Source organism: Colobus angolensis, unplaced genomic scaffold (genome assembly GCF_000951035.1).
Source record: "Colobus angolensis palliatus isolate OR3802 unplaced genomic scaffold, Cang.pa_1.0 Scaffold24, whole genome shotgun sequence".
Classification (NCBI taxonomy): Eukaryota; Metazoa; Chordata; class Mammalia; order Primates; family Cercopithecidae; genus Colobus; species Colobus angolensis.
The window spans coordinates 647831-671560 of NW_012115599.1; the positions used below are offsets into that span (position 1 = coordinate 647831).

The 23730-nt window shown below is 55.3% G+C and overlaps 1 protein-coding gene across 1 annotated transcript in view; it reads left to right on the forward strand.

The window, feature by feature from the left end:
• Positions 1-23493, forward strand: part of RAB11FIP5 (RAB11 family interacting protein 5 (class I)) — a 43778-nt gene extending 20285 nt beyond the window's left edge. The window contains exons 4-8 of the mRNA XM_011945509.1: positions 7533-7969; positions 8100-8799; positions 15101-17101; positions 20629-20818; positions 21129-23493. Of these exons, the coding sequence (XP_011800899.1) occupies positions 7533-7969; positions 8100-8799; positions 15101-17101; positions 20629-20818; positions 21129-21332 (3532 nt within the window). The 3' untranslated portion in view covers positions 21333-23493. The remainder of the gene's footprint in view (positions 1-7532; positions 7970-8099; positions 8800-15100; positions 17102-20628; positions 20819-21128) is intronic.
• The last annotated feature ends 237 nt before the right edge of the window (positions 23494-23730 follow it).

The following is a 23730-nucleotide window of genomic DNA, read 5'->3' on the forward strand; positions in this document are numbered from 1 at the left end:
AGCTCTGCCTCCCAGGTTCATGCCATTCTCCTGCCTCAGCCTCCCGAGTAGCTGGGACTACAGGCGCTCACCACCACGCCCGGCTATTTTTAGTAGAGATAGGGTTTCACCATGTTAGCCAGGATGGTCTCAATCTCCTGACCTCGTGATCTACCTGCCTTGGCCTCCCAAAGTGCTGGGATTATAGGCCTGAGCCACCAAGCCCGGCCAACCAGGGAGTTCTAATGTCCATCAGGGAGGTGCTAGTGGATGGGACTATGGGGTGACAGTGGTGAGAGAGTGAGTTCTGGAGATAATTGCACATAGAGTTCACAGAGTTCAAAGTTTAAATGTAGGCAGTGAGGGAAAAAAAGAAAAAAGGAGACAAATCTGATTTCTAGGTTTGGAGTCTGGAATAAATGATGGGTGGGGGCTCAGAAAGGGGCATTGTTATTTGGGTCTGAATTTTAGACTGCTAAGAGTTGGGGGTGAGTTAGATTGTCCAGGCCTGCTGCTGTAGCTACCCACAGCCCCCATGCCCCTTTCTGTCTCTGACTGGAGTTCCCTGGCACTTGCATGGGTATGTGTGACAGCTGCCCAGGTCGGCTCTCCCCTGAGTGCAGGGCCTCCCCAGTTATGCTGGATGGCATTGGTTAGCCCAGCTGCATTTTCTGAGAACTAGGTGGAGAGCTGGTTATGAGGGCCTGGGGACCCCACCAGCAGGAGTAACTAGGGCTGTAATCTTGATGACAGGTGAGCAGACTTGTTCCTCTCCACCCCTTCCATCCACTTTGTCCTCTGCTTTGGTGGTGGGTGGTGGGGAGGCTGAGGGCCAAGTCCCAAGTCCACACGGGGCCTGGTGAACTTTGTCAGGCAGAGAGAGCTTGGGAGAGGTGTTCTAGCTGAGCAGGGGGCCCTGCAAGAGCTTCCTTGTGGTCCCAGCCTCTCAGGAATTCTGGACCCTGATGGCTGCTGGAGGAGGCTGGGCTGCTCTCAGACAAGGTTTTGAGGGGCTGAGGACAGGACAAAACCCTGAGGTCCCCTCAGTGGTATCTCAGGGCACTGTGCTCTGGGATTGTGTCAACCTTTTGGAAGGGGGTCTGGTCTTCAGGGTCTGTGATGTGTAGCCAGGCCTTTTACAGCCTCTGTCTTCTCAGGGTACCCAGGGCAGGAGTATATGCTTTCAGCTTTTCTGAAAGTTGCTAAACTTTGAAGGTTAAGGTCATAGGCTTGGAGTCTGGCATTTTCATGTTCAAGTTCCAGCTCCATTACTTATTAGCTGTGTGGACCTGGGCACGTTACAAACTATCTCCACAACTTAGTTTCCTCATCTGTAAATTGGGCCTCCTATCTCCTGGGCTGGTTGTGTGGATAGTAAAAGAGCTGCAGAGCCCAGCACACAGTGAGCCCTCAGCAGGGTCAGGTCTGGCCATTCTGTAGCCCCCTTGTGTGCAGCCCTCTGCTCAGGTGTGGCCTCTGGGCCCAGCAGCAGCATGAGTAGCTGGGAGCTCTCTCAGGCCCATCCACACTTTGGGTATCAGAATACACATTTTAACAAGATCCAGTGATTTTGTTGCACTTTGCAATTTGAGAAGCACTGATGTGTGTCTTCTGAAGAGCAGCATCAGTAGCTGCGTGTGCCTCTTCGGTGCAAAGAATTTTCTCTTACTGTAACTTTCCTTATTGTGCCCATTATGTCCTGGCTGCAGAGGCACCTGGGACAAGTCCCAGATAATCATCATCTTCATCAAAACCCTTGTGTCCTGCGCATGTGCTGCGTGGGACTTGGAGCGTTTAAGTGCCCCAGATGGTGCCCCTGACAGAGAGATGGAGTCAAGGTGGGTGCTTTGCAGGTGGAGTAGCTTAGTTCCTGCAGTGAAGGATGTGCCGGTCGGTGATACCTGTGCTGCCGGCAGCCAGGACTTTGAGCACTGGGTGGGACAGAATCACTGTCCTTCCTCCTGTTTTGGTGAGAGTGTTGTCTCTCAAGTGGTTTCTGAACTAGGAGGCCTAATTCATCTTAACACTCTTAATTTCTAGAAAGTGCTTAATGCTGCCTGCTCCTCCCCCATGGGTTCCTTTGGTAACTTACCCCCTCCTGGGGGAGGGATGAGTATTTCTAGGGTCAGTCCTCTCAGAAGCAGCGTGTCCTCGGGACTTGGGAAAGCAAGCCTTACCGGGCAGGGGAGAGACACAGGCTTCTCCTGGGTGCTGACTAAGTGTCCTTAAGGACAAGCCAAGGTGGAGAGCCCAGGTGGCCGCTGACCTTAAAGTGATGTAAAGTGTCAGGGACCATCCTTGTGGTTGCCACATGGGATCTGGGTGAATTCACTCACCTGTGGGGCCCCGCCCCCAAACCTACTGAGAAATATAGATAACCAGGCCGGGACCTTCTAGTTCAGTATGTCTGGGTAGTGTCTTGGGTGGATTTATATCTATATATAAATCCTGCACCGATGCATAGCAGGTTTGGGTGCTATAGCTGTAGAGCTGTGAAAACGAGAGCTGTCTTTTGAGCCATTGTCTAGATGAATGTTGGGGCCTTGGTCACACCCTGATTGATTTTGACCATGTCTCTGCCCTGGATGAAAGTGAAAGGTCAGGCCTCAGCTTGGGCTTTGGAGTTCCTAAGCCCAGTGGCCCAGCCAGGTAGGCCTAGTGAAGGGCACAGAGAGGGAGAAAAAACCTTGGTCAGGTAGGGAGGAAGGAGCAGCAGCAGAAGCTCCAAAACTGGAGACCAGGGCCTGTCTCTTGCACAGCCAGCCTTGGAAAGTTGAGGTTGGAATTTTTTTTTTTTTTTTTTTTGAGACAAAGTCTCACTCTGTTGCCCAGGCTGGAGTGCAGTGGTGTAATCTTGGCTCACTGCAACCTCTCTTCCCAGGTTCAAGTGATTCTTGTGCCTCAGCTTCCCGAGCAGCTGGGATTACAGGTGTGCGCCACCACACCCAGCTAATTATTGTATTTCCAGTAGAGACGGGGTTTCGCCATGTTGGCCAGGCTGGTCTTGAACTCCTGGCCTCTAGTGATCTGCCTGCCTTGGCTTCCCAAAGTGCTGGGATTGCAGGCGTGAGCCACCGTGCGTGGCTGAGGTTGAATATTTGTTTAAGGATCTGGCATGTTCCCTTGAAGGCCAGGCAGAGTGATCAGCGTCAGGGATTCAAGAGCAGGAGTCCTAGGAGCTCACAGTCATGGGAGAGAATGAGAGGATAAGCAGGAAGCACTGGCTGTTTGCCAAACAGGCTTGGCATGCCTTAGCCTCCCAGCAGCCCCGAGAAGATGGTTGTCCCCACCTGAGGGTCAAGGAAGTGGAGGCTGAGGGAGGTGGCCTGGTCAGTGGGGAACCCAGCACTCACCACCATGCCCTGCTGTCAGGTGCATCCAGATGAGAGCTGAGAGGGCCCTGCAGGGTTGTAACAGCTCCAGACGGTGCATGCATGATTTCTTTACTTTGGAGCTGTGTGCCCAAGGGGATACTCAGTCAATATCCACAAGAAACACAGTCCAGTGGGGGAAACCTTGGGCACCCAGCACATGACAACACCAGGGGGTCCTGGAGCACAGTGCCGCCAGATCTGGCTGTAGGGTGAGTTTGGTCAGAGTGTGTATGCCTGGTCAGAAAGAGGAGGGACTGGGCCAGGCCAGCAGGATGGTGGCAGCTGAGGGAGCTTCCTAGAGGAGGTGGGACTTGAACTAGGTCATAGGACCCTGTTGTTGCATTCCCTGTGGGAGCTTCAGTCTCTAGGGATGAGGTGCTCAGAGCCCATTTGCTCTCCTGCTTGTGGGGCTCTGTGAAGAGAAAGCATCCATTTGTTTTCATCGCGGGTTCCTCAGACAGTGTTCATAGTTAACTGTCCTCCAGTGGACCTCCATGGTACCTGGCAGGTCTGTGGGGCTGTCTGGTCCAGCCACGGGGAAGTAGCAGCTCTGGGGACGGGGAGGATGTGGCTATCTCAGCTCGTGTAGGCCACACTTCTGGGAGAAGGCCTGCTCTGGTTGAGTCCCTGGGGTGCCTGGGGTGCCCAAGGTGCCAGGCAGTATCCCATTCAGTCCTGCCCTTGCTGGGTTGCAGAGGGAGGTGGGGCTGGAAGGGAAGTAGATGGGTGATGGCAGCTGGGGTCCAGAGGTAGGTCCTGGCCATTCTCCATTTCACTGTGCTCTGGATGGAAGAGCCTAAAAAATATTCAAGGAAACTTTTTCTTTTTCCTTCTATGCTTCCTTGAAAAACAAGTCCAGAGAGAAACCCAAATTCCCTATGGGGGAGGGGTGGGCAGAACAGGAGAAGGGAAAGTGACCTTATAGGGGAGAGAGGCCCAAAAGGTCCTTGTGGCAGAGGACCTGAAATTTGGCCTCCCACCTTCCTCTGAGAGCTGGGAGGCAGAGGAGCGCGGCCCATTTTGTGGCTCGGGAAGCTGAGATGAGGTAGGAGCAAGAGCTTTCCCTAGTCTCTTTTTCATATTACCACAGTAATATATGCTCCTTATAAAACATTCAAATAGGACAAAAATAGACAATGTAGGAAGTGCTAGTTCCCTGCAGTCTCACCACCCGGCCCCAGCGCCCGAAGGTAATTGCATTACCACTGTGCTTTGTGCAGTGTGACCAGCTGGGGCCGAGGGCCCCTGACCTGTGTGCCCCAGCAAAGGGGCTTGCTGATACTAGTTACTCAGGGCTCGGGTGGTTTGGGGCTGGAGTCCGTACCCTTCTCTTTTGCCTACCTCCCAGGACTTTCCTGTGCTAGATAGGGCCTAGCCCAGATTTAGGGAGAGCGACTAGGGCTTAGCCTCTAAATAGGCAGAGTCAGGCCCAGGGTGGTCACTGGGCTGAGAACGTAGAGCTATGAGGCTGTTGATGCTGCTGGCTGGTTTTTCTGTCAAACTTCCTCTCCTGCCCTACAGACACCCTCACACACATCCTTCAGTCTGTCTCTCTCACTTTGCCTCCTCCCCTCACTCCCTGCCTGTGCCTTATGAGAGAGGCACCCTCTTGGGCATTTTCTCTGCCCACCCTGCCCGTGTCACCGTCTGTCCCTACCCGGCCTTCTCAGGGGATTGTCTCTCAGATTTGGGAGGGAAAACCAACAGTCTAGGCTCGGGCTGCGGAGTGGGTCTCCAAGGAGGGGACAGGCCATAGCTCACCAGGGTTTCGTTATGACGGGCTCTTCTACAGAGATGTAGAAGAGTCAGAGGTGCCCCAGGAAGCCTTTTAAAAAAAACTTCAACATTAAAAAATAATCAGAATACTACCACAACTACCACCAAGCTTTTGCAGTGACTTAATTCTGGATCTTTGGATGTGTAGGGACTTTTCATACAAAGGCTCCCCACATCCCACTCTCTCTGTGTCCACCAGAAGCTCAGGGAGCTGGCGCTGTGGGGGGCAGAGCTCAGGTGGGAGGTGGCCCCCGCACCACTGACTGCGGCTTGGGTAGGGGTGTGTGTGTGTGTGCTGTGCAGTCACCAAGGGACTTTGAGCCCTTTAGTGACCAGCCTGACCACTACCACCAGGCTTTATTCCACCTTCATGCTCGATTGGCGGGGTCTGGAATTCCAGGCTAATGGAAGACTTTTCCCTCAGAAATGTGAAGGCATTCCTTCACGTGGTGCCCAGTGTTGCTAAGGAAGACTCCAGTGCTGTTGGAATCCTTTCATGCCTGGTGTTCTAAACCTCATAGCCGTATCTGTTGGTGTGTGTCTGTCTGAGTTTATTGCGTTGCATACTTGTAGGACTGTTCTAGCATTCATGTTCTTCAGTTCAGAAAAACATTCTTGTATGATTTCTTTCATAGTTTCTTCCTTTTTGTGTTCTTTGCTCTCTTTTTTTAAAGTTAATAGACTCTATTTTTCAGAGCAGTTTTAGGTTTACAGAAAAATGTGTGGAAAGTATAGAGAGTTCCCATCTACTCCACCCACCACCCGCTGCCGTTTCTTCTGTTGTTAACATCTTGCATTAGTGTGGCATGTTTGTTGTATTTGAGAGCCAATATCAATACATCATTGCTAACTAGAGTCTATACATTACATTAGGGTTCACTCGTTGTATTGTGCATTCTGTGGGTGTATAACAACATGTGTCCACCATTACGGTAGCATGCAGGATAGTTTTTCTCTCCTGCAAAGTCCTGTGCTCTGCCTATTCATCCCTCTGTCCTCCCTTCAATCTCCTGGCAACCACTGATCTTTTCACTGTCTCCATAGTTTTGCCTTTTGCAGAATGTCAAATAGTTTTGTCATGCAAGCATGAAGCCTTTTCAAATTGTCTTCTTTCACTTACGTATGTAAGATCCATCCATGTCTGTTCATAGCTTGATAGCCTATTTCTTTTTATCATTAAGTAGTATTCCATTGTCTGGATGTACCACAGTTTGCTTATCTGTTCACCTACGGGAGGACACCTTGGCAGCTTCTGAGTTTTGGCAGTCATGAACAGAGCTGCTGTAAACATTTGTGTGCAGGTTTTTCTGTGGACATAAGTTTTTACCTCAGTAGGCTGAGTACCAAGAAGTGTGATTGCTCCTTGTATGGTCAGAGTTAGCTTATTTCTCTAAGAAACTGCCAACCCCTGCATAAGAACATCTCTCCCCAGTAGGGCGGGCCCCAGCCACCCTGTGCGGTGGCCATGTGTGTTGGGAGCTGTGTCTGTGTCTCTCTGGGCACAGTGGGTGTGCACCGGGAAGAACTTAAGCTTTGGAGGGCTGGACGCCTGGCTCTGAGTCTCCACGGATGGCTTCCTTTACCACTGAGCCTCACCCTCCTGATCTGCACAATGGGGTAGTGCCTCTTACCTCATATGCTTTTTGGGAGGTGTGTGCGGGAGTGAGGTAAGAACCCTCATGCTGGTTGTAACACACCATAGATGCTCAACAGATGTGAGTGCTCTTCATCTTTCCTGGGTCTCTTTCTGCCATTCTTGTCTGTTCCTCCATCTTGTAGAGGTATCCCTGACAGGGGTTGGGGTGAGTCAGTGTGTGAGTGAGGGGTGTGTGTGTGTGCGCGTATACATACGTGAGTGTATGCACTAGCATTCCTGTATTTCTGGCCCTGGGCCTCTGGGTGAGCTGTTCTTTCCTGGGCTCACGGGTGGCTGGGAGTAGAGCTTTGGCTGGGACTGGCCAGAGGAGATGATGTCAACAGGGAGAAATGTGGGTAGGTCTGTCTGTGCTGGGGCCTGGAGATGGGAGGGCCCTCCTGGGCCCAGCCTCACCCTTCTGGGCCTCAGAGTTTCAGATGTAGGGGAGATGGGACAAAGTAGAGGTCTCTGAGCACCAGGAGAAGGTCCTGGGGTGGGAGGGGGCATGGCATGGTACCTACCTGGTGGTACCCGAGGAGCTTCCCTCCTCAGGATGTGGTTTTCTCCATCATGGAACCGTTTTGGATAGTTTCTCAGCTGTGTCTGAAGCCTGGAAGCCCAGGCCGATGGGTCAGAGCAGGAGCCTTTGGGGAGAGGCTGTCAGTGGCTCTCAGAGCAAGGAGGGGTCCGGGCAGTGCCTGGTACTGGGTGGGAGCCAGGCTCCCTGGGCTCATGACTGAGTTCTGCCTGCTCCCCTCTTCGCACAGGTGGTACAAGCTGCACTCCAAGCCAGGCAAGAAGGAGAAGGAACGCGGCGAGATTGAAGTCACCATCCAGTTCACGCGCAACAACCTGAGCGCCAGTATGTTTGACCTGTCCATGAAGGACAAGCCAAGGTCCCCCTTCAGCAAGATCAAGGACAAGATGAAGGGCAAGAAGAAGTATGATCTGGAATCTGCCTCTGCCATCCTCCCAAGCAGCGCCATAGAGGATCCTGACCTGGGCAGTCTGGGCAAGATGGGCAAGGCCAAAGGCTTCTTCCTCCGCAACAAGCTGCGCAAGTCGTCCCTGACCCAGTCCAATACCTCGCTGGGCTCGGACAGCACCCTGTCCTCAGCCAGCGGGAGCCTGGCCTACCAGGGGCCTGGTGCCGAGCTCCTCACCCGCTCACCAAGCCGCAGCAGCTGGCTGTCCACTGAAGGGGGTGAGCAAGCATGGGGCCGCCGCCCTGGGGAGAGAGGGCACTGGCTTTCCCCTTGGGTGGTGGTGAAGGCCTGGGGCCAGGAAATGGGGCCTCTCTTCCTGCGAGCTAACTCGGTGTGTTTCCCCTGCAGGTAGGGACTCTGCACAGTCCCCCAAGCTGTTCACCCACAAGAGGACCTACAGCGATGAGGCCAGCCAGATGCGAGTGGCTCCTCCTCGGGCCCTTCTGGACCTTCAGGGCCACCTGGATGCTGCCTCCCGCTCTTCACTCTGCGTCAATGGGAGCCACATTTACAACGAGGAGCCCCAGGGCCCTGTGCGGCACCGCAGCTCCATCTCGGGCTCGCTCCCATCCTCTGGCTCCTTGCAAGCTGTCTCTTCCCGGTTCTCTGAGGACGGGCCTCGTTCCACAGATGACTCCTGGCCCAGAGGCAGTCGTAGCAACAGTAGCTCGGAGGCAGTACTTGGACTGGAGGAGCCGAGTGCTCAGGCTAAAGTCCTGGCCCCTGGGGCCAGCTACCCTGGAGAGGAGGAGGGGGCCCGGCTACCAGAGGGCAAGCCGGTCCAGGTTGCCACACCCATAGTGGCCTCCTCTGAGGCTGTGGCAGAGAGGGAGGGAGCCCGGAAGGAGGAACGCAAGCCCCGGATGGGCCTCTTCCACCACCACCACCAAGGCCTAAGTCGGAGCGAGTTGGGGCGCCGAAGCTCTCTGGGGGAAAAGGGGGGTCCCACCCTGGGGGCCTCTCCACATCACTCGTCCAGTGGAGAGGAAAAGGCCAAGAGTAGTTGGTTTGGCTTGAGAGAAGCCAAGGACCCAACTCAGAAACCCAGGTATGTCGTTGGCAAGACCAACTTTGCTCCTTGGGGAGGATGCTGGGGTGTGTGCTGCCTGGACCCTGGGGCAGGGAGGAAGGAGCAGATGTGGACCCCGGGCAGGCTGCTGGGGCTCTGGCTTTGCATGGTTAAGTGGGGGTGTCTCCCTAAGCCAAACTTCATTCTGTGCTTACCGACACAGGTGAGTTAAGAGGGCACAGTGCTCTGAGAGTCCTATGGATTCAGGGGTCTGACTTCTCAGCCCTAGGCCTTGCTGCATGAGTTGGCATGCCCACCCCCTGAGCTGGAGGGAAGCAGGAAAGGCCATTTGTGTGAATTCTTTGCTTCCTGACCTCCACCTCTTGCCCTCTGGCCTCAAGGGAAGGAAGCCTTGAGAGATGAGGACTGGAGACCGCACCCTCAGACTTCCCTTCCCCTCTCAGGAGCTAGAGGACTTCTCCCCAGCTGACTCTGTGATTATTTCCCTCTGGGAGACGGGAGTCAAATAACTGAGGCCACCACTCCTTCCTCCGTCCATTCACCCCCAGTTGCTTCCCCTGGCAAGAGGCTGTGGGCAGCTCCCATGAAATCTGTAACCCATCTCTGTCCTTGGAGACCTTGGGGGGTCTGGCCCTCTCTGATGTCTCTTGGTTTTGAGGAATGGCACCGTGGAAAGTGCTGGTGGCAGCTGCTCCAGTTTGAATGTACTGAGTCCCCCAGTTCAGGCCCTGGGCAGAGCCCCTGATGCCCACCGTTTGCTTCCTCCTAATTCTGAGCCAGGGGAGGCTGTAGAATTGTATAGCAGGGTCCAGAGAGGGGCTCCAGGCACAGGTCACAGAAGCATGTGTCCCACCTTCCCAAGGGCCTGGGGCCAGCCCTCATGGGCAGCATCTGTGGCAGCCCTGGCCAGTGTGGTGAGAGCCACTGTTTCTCTCAACGAGCCTGCCCTTCCCACTCCATGGCTGCTTGGACAGGTTTAGAGGACAAGCACAGTAGCAAGGGGGCAAAAGATAGGGCAGAGGAAGGACCCTGAACCTGTTGCCTAGAGGGGAGAGGAATCTTGTAGTCTTGGCTTTTCCTTTCCCTTTGGCACTCTGAGTCTGTTGAGAGGAGTAGGGAGAGAGATACAGGCCTTTCTAGGTTTGGGCCATGGTCAGCTGACAACCCCCGTTAGACCCTTATAGACAGGGGTTGGGGAGTGGGTCAGTTTCAGGGGCATGCCACCCCCTGCCTCCCTTGCTTGGTATGGCAGCTCCTGTCCCTACTCGTCAGAGCCCAGGCAAGCTGCTGGCCATCTGTGGCCTGGGGGAAGATTGGGAAGAAAGAAAAGGGGGCAGGCCTTTCCCAGATGCCAGGCTGAGCTGGTGGCCCTGTGATAGCCAGCTAGAGGTATTTGGAGGTGGTAGGGTAGAGGGAGGTGGCAGGAGATCTGGACAGGGCATTTGCTGGGAGGAGCTGAGCGCCTGGATTGAAAGGGGCACAGACCACAGGCTCAGTGTGGTTGTCCATATGGTGTCTCTGGGCCTTTTCTGGGGCAGGGTGAATGCTGAGGCCATTTGTAGGTGAGTGCCCAGGCTTTGGGCTTGGACTCCCGCAGGCTGTGAGTCTGTCTGTGGGGTTGTCACTGGCCTGGAGCACTTACAGTCTCCATCCTCTTTCTCCTGCTTCCCCACGTTTCCTAATGGCCTCTTGGAGTCTGGAGGATTTGGGTCACTGATGGCCGTAAGGAGGCTGAGGTTTCTATCCTGCTCTCACTTGAATTCCAAGCCTTGTCTTTAGCAGGATGGAGGGCACTCAGCATCCCTCCCCAGATGGGGCCCATTTGCAGGTGGTGGCTGCAGGGCCAGGCTCTGTGGCCGTGCATTCAGATGGGGCGGGAGGGGCTGTGCTTTGGGTAAGATGGCCTGGCCTGGACAGATGTGACACCTGGCCTTTGAGCTCAGTCAGCAGCATCCTGGCCTCATGTGCCTTGCAGGGAAGGGAAGACTGGCCTGGAAGAAAGGACTGTTGGCGCTTCCCCAGAGGGCTTGCTTAGGGCTTCTGAGGAGAGAAGGAGAGGTGGGCTGCCTCACGGCAGGAAGCTGTGAGTTAGACCCAGAACTGGAGTGACTGAATGTAGCTGCAGGATCTCCAGCTGGGGCCTGGGGAGCCTGTCCCCAGGTCCAGAGATTGGGGGCCTCTGCCCTGGGGCTGCCATTGCAGATTGCAGGATGTTCCTCACTAGGAAGAACAGCGGCGCCCTCTAGTGCTCCCATGTGGCACTGATTCCCCATAGAGTGGCCCGGGGCTGAACATGTTCAGTGTAGTATCCAGAGAAAGGCTGCTGCCCTGAGGAAGGAACAAATGAGGCTATGCAGGACTGAGAAGAGGGTTCTGCTGTTCCTCTTACGTGGCCTTTGTCTGCTGGGGTCCATGGTGGTCGCACTGGGCCCCTATCAGTGTGTGCTGGAGTGGGGAGTAGGTAGTTGAGACCAAGCTTGTCTTGGCCACAGAACTTAGCCTCATTCATCTGCCCTGTTATGAGCCGTTCACACTGAGCTGCAGTATGGGCTACTTCATGTGTGTTTGAGGACAGGCAAGACCACGCATGTTAAACCCACCAGGGCCAAAGTGGATTATCTTTGTGTCTATCCCAGGTCATTCTTGTGTTCCCTTGATCCCCGCCCTCCACACTAACCATAGGACTCTGTGCACAGAAGGGGATCAAATGTTGATTACAAAAACTGTTAAAGCTGGGAATAGGTGTGGTACAACATAGAGGTGAATGTATCATGATGGTGGCCTCTGGCAATCTCTGCAGTGGCTCCTTGCACCAGGCATAGTGGGCAACAAGGTCCCTGTGGGCCTGGAATGTGCTGTGGCAGTGAAAGGAGGTTGGCTGCATTCTTGGTGGTGTAAATGAGTAACTATAATGTGCGCCCAGAGGCTTGGAGCTAGAGCAGCCTCATGTCCTGCTTGTGCCTGTTCTCCTGGCATGGTTATTGTATTAACAGTGTTCTGGTTTGGAAGATAAATGATACGCTCTCCCTACTTACAGCTTACAAGGCCCCTCTGTCACCTCATTGTGCCCAGGTGATGTGAGAGGATGTGCCCGTCTCTTGGACATGTTTCCTGGACATTGGGCCTATCTCAGGAGGGTCAGGAGGTCGTGCCTCAGGAGGGAAGGCTGAAGGGCAGTGTTGCTGGAGGTGAGCATGCCTCCAAGGCTGGCTTCGGCCTTTGGGGGATTGCCTGGTAGAGAACCTGTGCAGATCCACTTGCCATCTCTGGGACCAGTGTGTGGAAATGACAAGGACACAAGCTCTTTTCAGCCTAAGGAAGAGCTGTCTGCTAGTGACACCTGGCCTTCAGCTACAGAGGTAGCCCTGTGGTGTAGTGTTTAAGAAGAGGGGCTGTCGGGGTGAACAGGTGGTTCCTGTGTTGAGTGGCAGGTTCAACCAATTGTTCAGGGCTTCCTGCAGGCAGTAAAGTTTTATTCCCTCAGGTTGAAGGGGCAGAGACATCTGGACTTCTGACTTCCTTCCCAGCATCTGATCCTAAAAGAGAAGACAAGTCAGTATATGTTGCTGCCCCCACCGCTTGGGGGTGGGGAGACTGTGCCAGGCTGGCACAGTGGGTTCTAGGATGCAGAGGTGTTTATCTGTTCTCAGTGCACGACCAGCAAAGACAAGCACACATGGGAATATGTCCCTGACCTGGGCCAGGTAGAGTGGGAGGGAGATGTTTTGAAGTGAGAACCTTCAGAATGTGCATGTGGTGTGGAGCAAGGGAGAGGAAGGCATGAAGGAGGGATGTGTTACCAGATAGGAGGACGGACAGGATGCCCTCAGAAGTACTGCTGGCTCTGTAAAGCCTGCCAGGCCCGGTGCTTGGAGTCCCTTCCTCCAGGGAGAGCCCTTTGCTAATTCCATACCAACAGGTTTGTGTGTACCTCTGGGGAGCTGGCAGGGAGAGGGAGGTTGCCGAGCCTAACCTGGGGCTCCCAGTCTACTCCCCTGCCGTTCTTGTCCCTGCAGTTCTGACTGCCAGCCAGGTTGCTGAAAGACTGCAAGGGTGAGTGCAGGCCAGGTTAGGGCTGAGGGGGCAGAGCTAAGCGTGGTGCTTTTAATGTTGATGGGACTCTCTTCCTTCAGACCACTGTGGCCTATTGTCATAAAGGGGGCTGGGAGAGAAGTAGCTCAGAGTGCTCTAGCCCTGTTCCTGGGGGCCCGGGTCCTGTAGGCAGGGTTGGGCTGGGTGTGGTATGGATGCTCTAATGGCAAGTGGGCTGAGGTCAGGCTCTTGACCTGGTGGTGGTGTATGTTGCTTCTCACTCCCTTTGGTCCCCAAGGCAGGCATGTGTGTCTTGGCCTGGGGCTTGTCTGGAATGAAGAAATGGCATCCGCTGGGGTTGAGGCTCTGGGCCCACGATTCTTCCTCTTTTGGTATCTTTGCCATGACCATAGAAGCAGGGTAGTAGTGGGAAGCACAGGTAGGGTGGGAACAGGTAGAAATTTTTACCTCCCTCTCCCTCCATCTTTAGGTGGAGGGGATGAGACTGAGAATTTACCCTTGGATGGGGAGTTATTGTAAGGGGAAAAATAGGGTCAGGAGACTCTCTGGAAGCTGATTCTTAATGAGAAATCCATGGGTTTGGGACCTGGCTGTGTTCTACCTGTGAGGCTGACCTCCCTGCTCTGAGAACCATCTTTGGAGCCACCTGTGCCTCTGTTTGGTTGGGCTCCTTCCTGTGTTCTGCCCCTGGTGTAGCTGCCGAGCTGACCTGCCTCAGCCCACCTCTGTGTGGGTCTGCCCTCTTTGAGTCCTGGGTTCCCGGGAGAATCCAGGCAAACTCCAGACAGCTCATACTCTTTCCACAGGTGCCCTTCCTACCCCAAGCCATACTTCTTATGGGCTGGCTGGCAAAGCCTGGCTTCTGCCCCTTCAGGACTCACTGCCCACATTTCCTGTGGAAGAAGCTGGTTGGCTTGAAAAGTTGGATATGTAGGGGTTTCCCCAGGATATTTCCACCTGGACAGGCAGGGGCCAAGAAACAGGGGTGCTGGAAGCTTAGAGCCAGGGCTGGGAGACCAGCCATGAGGAGGGAGACTGCTCAGAAAGCAGAGGGTAAGGCCACCAAGGTCTGCCTCTGATGGTGGCTCAGTGGCAAGGCAGCCATTTTTTCTGGCCTTCTGTCTGTGTCCTGGGGAAGTGACAAACTCTAGTTTGAGAGCACACCCCTGCCCGCATCTCTGGAGTCAGCTGCACTCTGTGGATACGCACCAGTGCAGGGGTCGTTCCTCCCAGAAAGGACCCTGCCCTGGACACATGAAGGCCAGCACCTGTTCTCCAGTGTCCTAAGAGCACCTTGCCTGTCCCCCATCCCCAGAGTCCCTGAGAAGCCCCTGGTGACATCCAGAGTTGCTGCTGCTGCCACACTGCCAGCCTTGGGAGACAAAGGCTGGACCATCAGGGAATTCTCCACAGGTGGCTTATCTTCCTTAGCCAGTTAGGCTACCCCTCAAAGAAACAAGACACCTTGTCACACCAGATGACAGCCCGTCATTACTTCTGCTTCTGCAAGGGATCAGTAGAACCCAGGCTGTTTCAAGTGTCAGAATCCAGGTGCCCTGCTAGGTCCTATAAGTTCTGGCTTTGTCCAGCCAGATACCTAGGCCTGGCCTTTCTCTGATCTCTTTATCCCCCCATGCCAGCTGGTGTTTTCTTTGCTTTTAGTCCTAAAAGGGGCCAGGCATGGTGGCTCATGTTTGTAATCCCAGCACGTTGGGAGGCCAGGTGGGCAGATCACAAGGCCAGGAGTTAGAGACCAGCCTGGCCAACATGGTGAAACCTCATCTCTCCTAAAAATACAAAAATTATTCAGGCGTGGTGGCACACGCTGAGGCACGAGAATGGCTTGAGCCCAGGAGGCAGAGACTCTGTCTCAAAAACAAAAAAACAAAAAACGGGATGTAAGGTGCTTTCAGATTAGTTTTCCCAGACGTGAATTCCTTGTTGAGTAGAACCTTAGAAGCTTCAGCATGGGATAGAGGAAAGAACACTTGGTTAGGTTTGGATCCTACCTGTCAGATGAGATGATTTCTCTCCAGGGTTGGAGTGAGGATTAAAGTAGCTCTGCTCAGCATCTTTCTCCTTGGGAGGCACTTGATAATGTTACATGTTGGGGTCTTCCTTCTGTACCCTGGCCCAAGTTAGGTAAATCCAGCCTATGTGTGTGTTGTGGCCCCTGGTCCCGAAGCAGGGGGTGGGGCGTGGGACTCAGGGACCTTTCCAGTCTTGGCATTAACCAGGAGGCTCACGATTTTGTCTCCCTCCACAGCCTGGACGTGTCTCCTCAGGTAGAATCTGACCCAGCTGCTCTTCCTCACCACCTCCCCTGCTCCCCCTGGGCTCCGGCCCCTCCCACTCCTGCTCCCACTGCTGCTCCCATGCTAAGCACTAACCTTTTTGCAGCCACCTCCCCCGCTGCTGCCACTGCCGCTGCCGCCACCACCACCACCACCACCGCCACCCCTGAAGCCACCCCACCTGGATTATTGGGTCTTACCAACCCGTTCCTCACCTCTTTGCAGAGCAACCCCTTCTTCGAGGAGCTCATAGCCGACATAGCACTAAACTCTCCTTCACCTGCTCCCTCTCTCCCCAGTGCCTCGAGGGCCAGTCCCACCCCCCTGGCCTCCCCTGGGAAAGCCCTGCCTGAGTGGGACAACACCTTCAACGTCTTTGCTGCCAGCAGGCTGCGTCCAGAGGCCAGGAGCGAGATCCTGGTCCCCGCAGGAGTGGGGCTGGAGGCCGCAGGGCTGCAAGACCCAGGCCCCGGGGCCATGACTGTGAAGGCAGCTGAGCCCCAGGGAGACCCTGGGGGAGGAGGAGGAGGAAGAGGTGGGAGCAGCGTGTGGCTGGAGCCCAGGGTTCCTCTGGACTTGGGACCGGACCACGAGAGCATGAGTGCGGCTGACCCGGGGCCCCTCGGGTTGGTAGGGGCCGGCCTGCCCTCCTCGTCAGCCCAGCTGCAGCTGAGAGCCTCAGCCTCAGAACCAGACAGGGAACTGCCAGCCCCAGAAGGGGAAGCAGGGCAGAGTCCGGCAGACAGTGGGACGTCTCTGTTTAGCTCCCCAGAAGTGATCAGTGTGTGGGAGAGGCTGCCGGGCCCAGACAGTGCTGCTGAGGGCCAGGACGATGAGTCCTCCCGAGGCGAAAACCAGCTTTGCCCTGACGTCGAGACAGCTGACGATGCCTGGCCTTGGGATGTGGTCACCATTTCTCCTGCAGCTGAGACGGCCTCACTGGTCTTGCGGGGAGAGTCTGATGAGCCTCCTCCCCAGGTGCAGCCTGAATCGCCAGAAACTGTGAGCCCCAAGGGGAGCGAGGGGCTTCCCCCACTGGAGCCCGAGCCTAAACCTGAGTGGGTGTCTGACAAGGGGCTGCAGCCCAGCACCCCACCTCCCAAGCCACCGCGCCTCTTCACACCCTCAAGATCTCAGGAGGAGGAGGAGAAGGCCACAGTGGGGCTGAGTAACAGGGGTCCAGAGACAGAGGGAGAAGATGCCTCCCTAAGTGCACTGGTTGTCGGTCCCCCGGAGACCAAGGAGGAGGGAGAGAAGCATGAGTCGGAGGAGTCTGACAGCTGTTCCTCTGCAACCCTGCTGGGCCAACCTGGCCTGGAAGAGCTAGTGGAGAACGCCAGCCCCCCTGTGTCTGGGCCCTGCCTCTCTGCGCCCACCAGCTGCCCTGAGGGTCCTGCCCCCATACCCTGTCACTCAAAGAGCTTGGCTCTTCAAAGTCAGCACATCTGGGGGGCTCCAGAGGTTGGAGAAGGCCCTGAGGCTCCTGAGGCCCAGGGCCAGGAGCCAGTAGGAGAGGGGCTTGGGTCCCTGTCAGTCACCTCCCAGCAGGCTGATGTGTGGGTCTCCAAGGAAGATGCCTTGAACCCCTTCTTGTTTCAGGGGAGCCGAGATCCTCCCAGCCTCTCATCTGCATCCCCACCAGGGTCGAGGGAATCTTCTATTCATTCTGGTCCAGAAGAGCTGCCCACTCCCCCAGAGCCTGACTTTCCACCACCCCCTCTCCCGCCTTGGGCCAGCCACCACCGTGGGGGGCCCAGCCCTCCATGCTCTCCCCTGTCTGGAGCCCGGCCCCTGACCACCTCCTCCGCACCACCAGGGGAGCCAGCCTCACTCCCTGGCCCCCTTGAGCCCTCCCCACCTGGGGGCTCCCCTGCCCTACTTAGGGAGGACCTCGCTGCAGCCACCCCAGCCTCCCCGCTTGTGCTTCTGCCCTTGGAGACACGACCAGCTGAGGAGCCACAGCCCAGTGCCAGGTGAGCATCCACCCCCAGAACACTGTCCAGGAGGAAGGGGGTGGACAAGGGGCAGAACAGTCCAAGGGACTAAGGGGTTCACACTCCAGCCTCATCCTTTGTGGGGCAGGTGAGGGTCTCTTTTACTCCAGGGGCAAGATGGTACAGGCTTTGAAGACAGGAGCTTTCTATGGTACCACCTCTGAAGCTGCCTTCTTGGGACTTGGGATAATCAAGGCAGACCCCCACAAGCCAGGGGTTAGGAGAACAGCACTCATGAGTGCAGGGCATAAGGATTGAAGTGGGGAGAGCCAGTGTGGGCTGGCAGGGAAGGAGAGCTGTGCTGTAGGCACTTCCGGAGTGTGTGCACTGGACCGCAGGGGAGCTGTGGGTGGGGGGGCGGTGGAACTTGTCAAGCAGGGGGCAGGTCTTGGGGCAGACCGTGGCAGAGCAGGCTGACAGTGGAGCCTTAAGCAGTTTTCTGTTCTGCTAGAGTGAGGGTGCAGGCTGGGGAAGACAGAGAGCCAGAGGAGGGACCAGCACTTAGGTCAGAGAGAAAGCTGCAGACACCTTCAGAAGAAAAAGGAAAACTCAAACACTTCACACATATGTAACTCTCAGAAGAAAGGTTCCCCACCCGCAGCAGTAGCTTCATTGGTTTGCGTTTGGTGCCTTTCACGGGGTGGTTCCGATGCATTTAGGACCATGCATCGGAACCATGCATCGGAACCACATCAGCTGAGTGGACAGCAGATGCCTATGTGACTGTGCTCACTGTGGCATTGGGAGGTTTGGAAGAATTATGAAGCTGTGACCTCACCAGCTGGCTGGTCAGGGGTGATGTGAGTAGAGGCCTGGAGACTCAGGGCACTGGGAGGTGATGGGGTATGACTTAGAAGGCAGCAAGTCCCTCTGGGACGATAGCGTCCTAGGAGGACCAAGTGAAGGAGGGGAGAGCAGGGCAGGGCGTGGGGCTTGGAGAGCAGAACAGGCTCCAGCACTGGCCTCCCCACCAGGCAGTCGTGTTTGGTCATCCACATTCACTGAGCACCTACTATGTGTCAGACACTGAACAGATGAAAGACACTGTCCCCACTCTATTCCCAAGGAATGTCTAGTCCACTGGGGGAAGATAAAGTGGACCCAAGAAGGGAAGAAACCCCAAGGGGCCAGAACTACCTATGAGAAGTGGGTAGGAGGGAGTCCAGGCTGCCCCCAGTCTCCCTCCCTGGTGGTGGTGGTGACTCTGCTCCCTTGAGGTGAGGGAGAGGATGTGGGGGAGCTGGTGGTTACAGTGTCCTCGGCTGGCCTTGCTGTCTGCCAACATGACCTCTAATCATATTTGCCACTTTTTGTAAGTTTTGTTCTTCCCAGAGTTGGCTTCATGTCTGTACTGGGCTTGTTCTTTCTGTTTTGAAGTGGACGGGCCAAATAGAGCTGTTTTCTTCCTTAAAGGAAGAAATGGAGCCCATGAGAGCCGCAGGGTTTAGGATCCCGGATCCCTCTGATGTAAGCGGGCAAACAAGCCAAGGCCTCCTGGCCCCTCATTCAAGGCACTTTTATACTACACTGGTCATCCTCCCCTTCCCTGGCACAGCCCGTAGGTGGCATTAGAGCTGCTTTTATACCCCATCCCTAGCGCAGGCTCCTAGGTGGCAGGAAAGGGACTGAGATGCATTCTTTCTCTCTGCTGTCTGCCCAGAGCCTGGGTGCTCTGCAGCTCTTCCCGATTTGTGAGAATGAATGCATGGATCTAGCCTGAGAGTCTCTGGGTCTGGGAGACCCTTGCTTCAGTGGAGTTCAGGGCCTTGGACTAAGCCATTTTGCATTCAATTCCTGAATGGTCTAAATCCTCTATGAAGTAAGCATAGATTCGTAAGACGTCCCCTGGGTAGGATAGTTGATCTGGGGGCCTGATGCAGTTTATGTTACAGTTTATGTAACTGTCACAGGGTGCTGGAGGATCCCAGAGAAGGGTCATCTTAGCCTGGAGGAATCAGGAAGGCTTCCTGGAGGAGGTGGCCTTGCACAACTGTGAAATATGAGTAGGAATTAGTAAGCCAGTGGGAGGAAGGGGCAGTGTTGTTCCAGACAGAAGAATAGCTTTTGTAAGAGCTTGGTAAGAATGTGGCTGGGAGAGTAGTGGACCATGAAGAAAGGACAGGGACCAAATTGTGTGAGAGATTGTATTTTCTTACCTTGATAGAAGCCATTAAAGGATTCTCAGGCTTTGGAAATGCTGAGATCACTATCTTGCAGCAGAGTGGTTGGAGTTGGGCAAGACTGAGATGGAGAAGCTGATTTAGTGGCTGTGGCTAGAAGGAAAGTTTAAGCATTGGCTTGGAGAGGAGCAGGGGGGCTTAAGAAGGTAGGAAGGTGGCAGTGCTTGATTGTTAAGGCTGGGGCTGAAGAGGATGAGCCAGAGGAACTCCTAGGCTTCTGACTTTCTGACCTGAGCCAGAGAGGGGCCAGAGGTTCTCCTCACTGCTAGGGCAGCACAGAGGGAGTGTGGCGGGGAGTAGGATGCACCTGAGGGGGAACCCAGGGAGCAAGCCAGCCTGCATCTGACTCTGCAGGTCTGGAGTCCAGGGAGTGAGGTCTGGGTTAGAGATGGAGATTTGGAGGGTGGTAGGATCCGGGGAGGAGGAGAGGAGAGAACCCAAGGGCAGGCAGACTAGCAGTTATTAAGACTGAGAAGGGGCTGTGGGGTTGGAAGATGAGATGGAGGTCTTGAAGGGAAAGGGAGGCGAGCAGCCCAAAGGAAGGAGTGCTTCAAGTGTTGGCTCCACAGAAGTCAGTGAGGTGAGAACCAGCAGGGCTTGGTGACCTCAACAAGTCCACCTGTGGTGGGCCAGTAGAGACCGACATCCTGTTCTGATGGGTTAAGGAGTCAATGAAAGGTAAGAAATTACGCAAATGTAGTCTCCATGCTGCTGTGGAGAGGCTTGGGTGAGAAGAAAGGGGGAGGTGACTAGGAATGATAGCTAGAGCAAATACAAGGTCTAGGGAGGGTTTTGCAGGGCTCTGTAAATGCTGATGGGAAGCAACCGCTAGAGAGAGCTGGGGGACCAAGTGTCCCAGTTTGCCCAGGTTTTAGCACTCAAAGTCTCATGTCCTGGGAATCCTCACAGTCCTGGGAAAACTGGGAACTTGGGAGGGTTGGTCACCGCACTAGAGAAAGGTTACAGTATAGAAGAGAAAAGAGGGAAGATGGCTGGAGGAGGGTGTCTCTGACAGAGGCTGGGTGCAGGTGCACAGGAGTCTCTAGTATGGCCTTTGCTGTCCCTGTGAAAGGGCCAGGTCACCGGGTGAATGAGGGAGTGAAACGGGAGGGAGCAGGTGGTGGGGTGGGGATTGAGGCCAGCCCAGGGAGTTGCTCAGGAGTACTGGACACGGCTGCCCTGAGACCTTGACTCTGTAGGGGCAGCTACCACCCAGTGCTGGGCTTTCTGTCCAGCAGACCTGGAGGCTCCACAGGGAAAGCAGCCCCACCTTTGACCTGTGCCACCCTTCTCTTTGTGTAACCCATCCCTTGTATGTCTTTGCAGTCCCCACCCCGTGAAGCCCCTCAGTGCCACCCCTGTGGAGGGCAGCCCCGATAGGAAGCAGTCCCGCTCCAGTCTGAGCATAGCCCTGAGCAGTGGGCTGGAGAAGCTCAAAACAGTAACATCTGGGAGCATTCAGCCTGTGACCCAGGCCCCTCAGGCTGGCCAGATGGTGGACACCAAGAAGCTGAAGGTAAGGCCCAGCAGGGTGTGGGGGTCATCTGACAGAATGTGTGGTGGAGTCTCAGGGCTTGATCCTGGGGAGGGTGGGGCAGGAAGCAGGCCAAGTCCCCCATGTCAGAGTCCTGAAGCCAGTTAGGCCGCCTCTGGCATTGGAGACAGGCAGCCCGGGACCTTGTGGTGGTGAAACTTAGGTGTTGGTGGGCAGGGGGCAGGCAGGCAGGCAGGGGGGCAGGCAGGGGCGCAGGCAGGCGGACAGGGGGCAGGCAGGCGGGCAGGCCGGCCTAGGGCTCCCCTGCTCACTGTCTTCGGTCCGGCCTCAGGACTCAGCTGTGCTGGACCAGTCAGCCAAGTACTACCACCTGACCCACGATGAGCTCATCAGCCTGCTCCTGCAGCGGGAGCGGGAGCTGAGCCAGCGGGACGAGCATGTGCAGGAGCTGGAGAGCTACATCGACCGGCTACTGGTGCGGATCATGGAGACCTCACCCACGCTGCTGCAGATCCCCCCGGGTCCCCCCAAATAGCCTTCCTCACCCCACCCCCAGGAGGGTTGGCATGGACCTGCTGCTGCCCGCCCTCCCTCCTGCTGAACTCTCTCATCTGCAGTGGGGCATCGTCCGTCTTGCCTTGTCACTCCTTGTTCCTCTCCCTCCTGCCTTGACTGGGGCTGCTGGAAGGGGGGCCCTCTGAATTCCCTTTGGAGGCATCAGGTTCTGTGCACAATCTGTGTGTCTTTGGGAGCCCTGGGTCTTTCCCACCTGCCTGTTTTCATACCCCTCAGCTTTGGGGGCCCCAGGGAATTGGAACTCTTCCCCCAAGACAGAGCAGGGGTGAGCTGTAGCTTGATGCGGTAATCTGGGACAAGACTGGTTGCTAGCACATACTTTATTACATACTTTAGTACCCCCCAAGGATGGTCAGCCATTTCTTCCCACAGCCAAAGCCCCATCCCCTTCACTTCCCTCCAATCCCTGGAGGGGCTTGTAGTATTACTGGGACAACGACCACGCTGCCTGTTTGTGAGTTATGGGCAACCAGGGTGCCTGTTCTTCAGCCTCACACCCATTCTCCCGAGAGCAAGGAGCCTGTGTGGTCTGGGTCAGTCTCTGCCATGTCCTGAGTCTGTTTCAGTCTGGCGCTGTTTGTGGGGCGAGTGCCGTGTGGACAGAGGTGGATGATGTGTGTGCTTCAGGCTGCTCCCTGCCACCTCTGACCTTTCCACAAGTGTCACATGGGAATGTGTGGGGTGCAGGGGCGGGTGCGGGGAGAGTACCTTTTTGCTTTTCGAGCTCTTGACCACCTCCAATGTGTAGGCCCCTCCCGGCTGGGGCTTGGGGCTGCTTATGTTTTGGGGATCAAGCCTCCATGTCTATTCTTATTGCCTGTCCAGATGCCAAAACTCTGTGTTACTGCAGGGTTTGAACTTTTGGAAACCAATTAAAATGTGCCTTTTGTGTGCGGGGTCAAGAGCCCCTGGATGTCGACCTCTCCCGCTGTGTGGTGTCCCCCTCCCACCTGTTGAGTACATAGGGATGGCTCTCTCAGGGCCCTGGGAATGGGAATGGGCAGCCCTACTATGGGCTCTTCCCCTCCCCTAGAGTTAATCTCTTGATCTGGCCAAGTTGCTACTCCCTCAAACTTCCTGCTGTCTTCCCCTCCCTCAACCCCAATAGGAGGATCCCAGGATAAACACTACTGGGCAGGTGGGCAGGCAGGCAGGCCTGGGGCTGCCCTGCTCACTCTCATTCTGTTTGGCCTCAGGACTTAGCCATGCTAGACCAGTCAGCTTGCCTGGAAGTGGGAGGTCCCACTATGCCTGTGGGAGACACCTATACTTAGGAAAAAGCCTTTGTTGCCCTCCCATCCATCCACTAAGCTGCTGTCTCAGGCTGTCCCTTCTGCCCCAGGGGCTTGCCTGGCTTGGCTGCAGTGCACTTTGAAATGAAGTGTCTGTCCTTTGGCCCAGCCCCTGGTTTGCTCGCAGAAAACGTGGTAGGCTTCCCCAAGGCATCTGCAGGGAACTTTGGCGGCTTGGGGCACCCTGAATTAGCAAAAATGGGGGGTGAGGAGGTGCTGAAGGAGGATACTTACGGCTTAGTAAGGAGGCAAGAGCTCCTCTGGGACCACCACTTCTTCAGGAGGGGGCCTGTGGGCTTGCTTTTGGAAGGCCTCAGGCAGACACGTACCCTCTGGGTGATGTCTGTCTGCTGCCAGGATGGTGCAGAGGAGCGCTCCACATGGAGGAAAGCGCCTGTAACGTTGCCTACCTTAAACTCCACTCATCAAAGCTGAGAAGTGTCCACTGGTCCCCAGGGTTTCAGTCATGCTTTGGGGGTCACTGGGTATTAGAGAAGTAAGTACCTTTTCTGAGAGCAGGGAGTCACCCCCCTACTGGTGATTCCTCTGGGCTTTATTCAGTCCCAGCCCAGGCCCTGACCTTTGATTGTGGGCCTCCCTAATGCACAGGGCATGGATGGCTTCAGAGGAGTTTTTGAATCGGAGCCCAGGGTCCTTGTTGATGTTTCTTCTCCTAGCCACACTTGGAGGAGAGCTGCAGGTGGGTTGGGCAGGGAGCAGGAATGGTTCTGCTTTGCTGTTTGTCTTCCTAGTTGTAAGGCTCTTTATAAAGAGCTTGTTCTTCATGTTTTAAGCACTTTATGAAGAATAAAACATTCATGTACTGCAGGTGGCTCTGTTGTGTTCCTGTTTTGGAATGAATAGGTACAGGAGGGTGCTGTGGGAGAAGGCACCTTAAATCAAGGTGATGGGATTCTTGGATGGCCCTGTCCCTGCCCTGACATCAGGGCAGTAACACAGTGTTGCCCAGTAGCCTGAACTTAGTATTTTCTGACTCCCAGGATACTCACATTTATCGTGCACCTAAGATGGGCCCATTTATTGGTAATACAGAGGGTAAGAAAT